The 2,924-nt window shown below is 45.0% G+C and overlaps 1 protein-coding gene across 1 annotated transcript; it reads right to left on the reverse strand.

Annotated features, from left to right (window-relative positions):
- fabp2 (fatty acid binding protein 2, intestinal) lies at positions 1-2,472 on the reverse strand. Its single transcript, XM_083640477.1, has 4 exons — positions 2,341-2,472; positions 1,591-1,763; positions 811-918; positions 1-682 (listed from the first exon to the last, which is right to left on the reverse strand). Exons 1-4 carry the CDS (start codon positions 2,405-2,407, stop codon positions 632-634), a joined length of 399 nt encoding a protein of 132 aa, XP_083496603.1. The 5' UTR covers positions 2,408-2,472; the 3' UTR covers positions 1-631.
- Between the last annotated feature and the right edge of the window lie 452 nt (positions 2,473-2,924).

The following is a 2,924-nucleotide window of genomic DNA, read 5'->3' on the forward strand; positions in this document are numbered from 1 at the left end:
GACCATAATAGTGTATCAAAACTTTTAGTACAAAATGACTTATTTCCCAATAGGTGTGTAACGAAGCCTAATTTATTTCATATTGTGTGGGAACTGTCAACACTCTGTCCAGACTCTCCAGTCTTTGTGGCACATTAGGCAGGTTTCCTTCACAGTGATTAAGTCAAGTTTGGGACTAAATGTTTTCTCATTAGATTCTAGTGCAGATGCAGTCGTTGCTGGGCTCCAGTTTCCCAGACAAGAAGAAATCCTTAGGCCTAGACTAACAGGAATCCATGATCCATCTCCACTGTTACAGAGATTTAATCTAGAGTCTAGATTAAATCTCTGTTAGGAATCCGTGATCCATCTCCACTGTTACAGAGATCTAGACCTAGTCTTAATCAAGAAAACTGGGTGTTTTGGTTTAGCCAATCATTGATTCTCTCAGAGGCACATTGATATGTTATACAGTGCAATGGTCCGCTATCCCAGTGTATCTATCAAAACGTGCAAATTTTGTCAACATTTTGAGGTATATGGAATCGAATGTAATGGGAATACACTCGACTTTGCGGCGTATTGTTAGAAAAAAAAAACCTATATCATATCGTCTCTATCAAAATATGTCAAGTGAACTCCAGACTTCAGGTTACTGCTTCTTGAAAGTCCTCTTGGCGTCCACTCCCTCGTAGTTGTAACTCTATGTGGAAAAGAGGAAAGGTTTGTAGACAAAATCGTAACTCGTAATATGCATCGCAAACAAAACACATCAACATCAAAAAGGTATCTTTAGCATTTGCTGAGGATGATGACCTTTGACCTACTGACCTGCACCAGCTCTCCCCCCACCAGACTCCTAGTGGTGGTCAGGACCTTGCTGTTGTCTTTCCTGGTGAATTTTCCTTTCAGCATCTCCCCTTCCAGCTCCCAGACACCCTGCGTAAAATATAGGGGGTGAAAGAAACAGTTCACACAAAAATGAAACTTCTGTCATCACCTACACACCCAGCTGAAACACAGTTTTACATCTGGAATCATACGAATACATTTACATTTTCAAACTAATAAGAGCTTGAATTCTTCAGTATCTGATTGAATTACATCTAGTTTCTGTGTACTACATGCAGTTCAGGTACTGTACAGTACACAGTGTTTACTTGGAAATCAGCACAGCGTGAATTCTCAATGCTCCGCTCATCTTGTGCATCAGTTGTTTTCACTGAGAGCTGGCAGAATATCAGTTTTTACATAAACTCATGTATGTTTACAGAGTTTCACTTTCAGAAACAAGAGCGAGTTTTTCTTTGTGTTTTCTTTTTAGGAACTAATACAATTCAGTTTACACTCATTGCAGCCTGCTACAACTTCACTGTGATTATTTCATTGGAACTTTTGAAACTCAGCATTTCCTTTAGTCAGCTTCCTTGGTTTGCACTTTCCCTGTTGGTGCCATTGTGATGAGATCCATCGATCTCGGAAGAAAAGCAATATTATTCCTAACTTGACCCACGTCTGGTTGGCATCAGATCTTGAGTAAATTATGAGAATAGCGGCTGCACCAGCTGATGCAGGTCCACAGGATTCCCCTAAACACTTCACAGCACTCACGGAGACTTCAGTGCCATCGGCCAGGGCGTAGTCGAACTGGACTCCCAGGGTGAAGTCGATGTCTTTGGTCCGGAACGTGCTGGACTCCTTGATGTGAAAGTTGTCGCCGGTCTGCTCGATGATGATCTTCAGGTTGTCATGCTCCGCCAGCTTCCTCTTCATGATGTTAATACCTGGGAGAAGACACACACACACACACACACACACACACACACACACACACACACACACACACACACACACACACACACACACACAACATGGAAATCTCGTCGGAATTTGTGCCAATAAGGCCTGTAGGGAATTTAATGAAAGTGCAATTTATAGTTCACTGAATGGAAAAGCAGAAGTTGTTTGCAGCAGCAAACTGTATCAGCTGCAACCAGCTTTGGCTAGCAACCAGTTGAAGGTTCCACCAGTACGCTTTCCAAGTAGCAAACCGTTGCCCCGGGCCAAAGAAAGCACTTGTTCGTCGACAAGCTCTTAATTTAGCAGCGGCGCTTATTATAGTACCACATGATAAAAAAGCACACACAAAAAAAACACATGACACTTCAGTTACACACATGACATGTTGCATATTGACCTCATAAACTCAACACATATCCTACTGCCAGAGGGCGAAAATAGAAGTGGGGTATAGGTTGACACGAGTGGATCATCTCCGTGTCAACTACTTGTAATGCATACATACATGTCACGCCACTCGCTCATACATACACACACACGTGTCACACGCCACTCACTCACCCATCTGCTCCATGAACTTGTCATAGTTGTCGCTGCTGTCGACCTTCCAGGTTCCGTTGAACGCCATGGCTGCTGTGGGGGTCGATGGGTTTATGGAGGCAGTTGGTACTGGAGCACTGACAGACCGTGGGAGTGCGAATGCCCATTGGCCCTCCATTTATATACATACCCCTCCCCCCCTCTCCATCAATCCCCCACCCCCCCTACTCCGCACCCCCCCCCCCTAGGCTTGGCATGGAAGATGCTGTCCTTTATCTCACTGATTATCTGTTTGCTGATGTGGCCATGTAAAGACCGTGTCAAATGTAGGGCGATTGCCGCACGCCCTCAAGGATACACTGATAAATAACTCCAGGGCGACGCCCCCCTCGGTGGTTCTGGCGCCGTAAAACACTGTAGCACTGTTCTGCAGCAGAGAAAAGAGAGAGAGAGAGAGAGAGAGAGAGAGAGAGAGAGAGAGAGAGAGAGGCTGTTTGTGTGTGGCTGCCCATGGCACTCGCTCAACTGGGCCCCTCTCTCTCTCTCTCTCTCTCTATTGCTCGCCCTTTGTCTGTCCCCTCGTTTGCCCCCCCATCTCTCTCTCT

Source organism: Poromitra crassiceps (assembly GCF_964638095.1).
Source record: "Poromitra crassiceps genome assembly, chromosome: 7".
Taxonomy (NCBI): domain Eukaryota; kingdom Metazoa; phylum Chordata; class Actinopteri; order Beryciformes; family Melamphaidae; genus Poromitra; species Poromitra crassiceps.

Bases quoted from the DNA above. Each gene is read 5' to 3' on its own strand.
- fabp2 (XM_083640477.1), bottom strand. From the start codon at position 2,407: ATGGCGTTCAACGGAACCTGGAAGGTCGACAGCAGCGACAACTATGAC. The intron at 1,764-2,340 runs GTGAGTGAGTGG...GTCTTCTCCCAG, and splicing joins CAAGTTCATGGAGCAGATGG to GTATTAACATCATGAAGAGG. The intron at 919-1,590 runs GTGAGTGCTGTG...TATTTTACGCAG, and splicing joins CCGATGGCACTGAAGTCTCC to GGTGTCTGGGAGCTGGAAGG.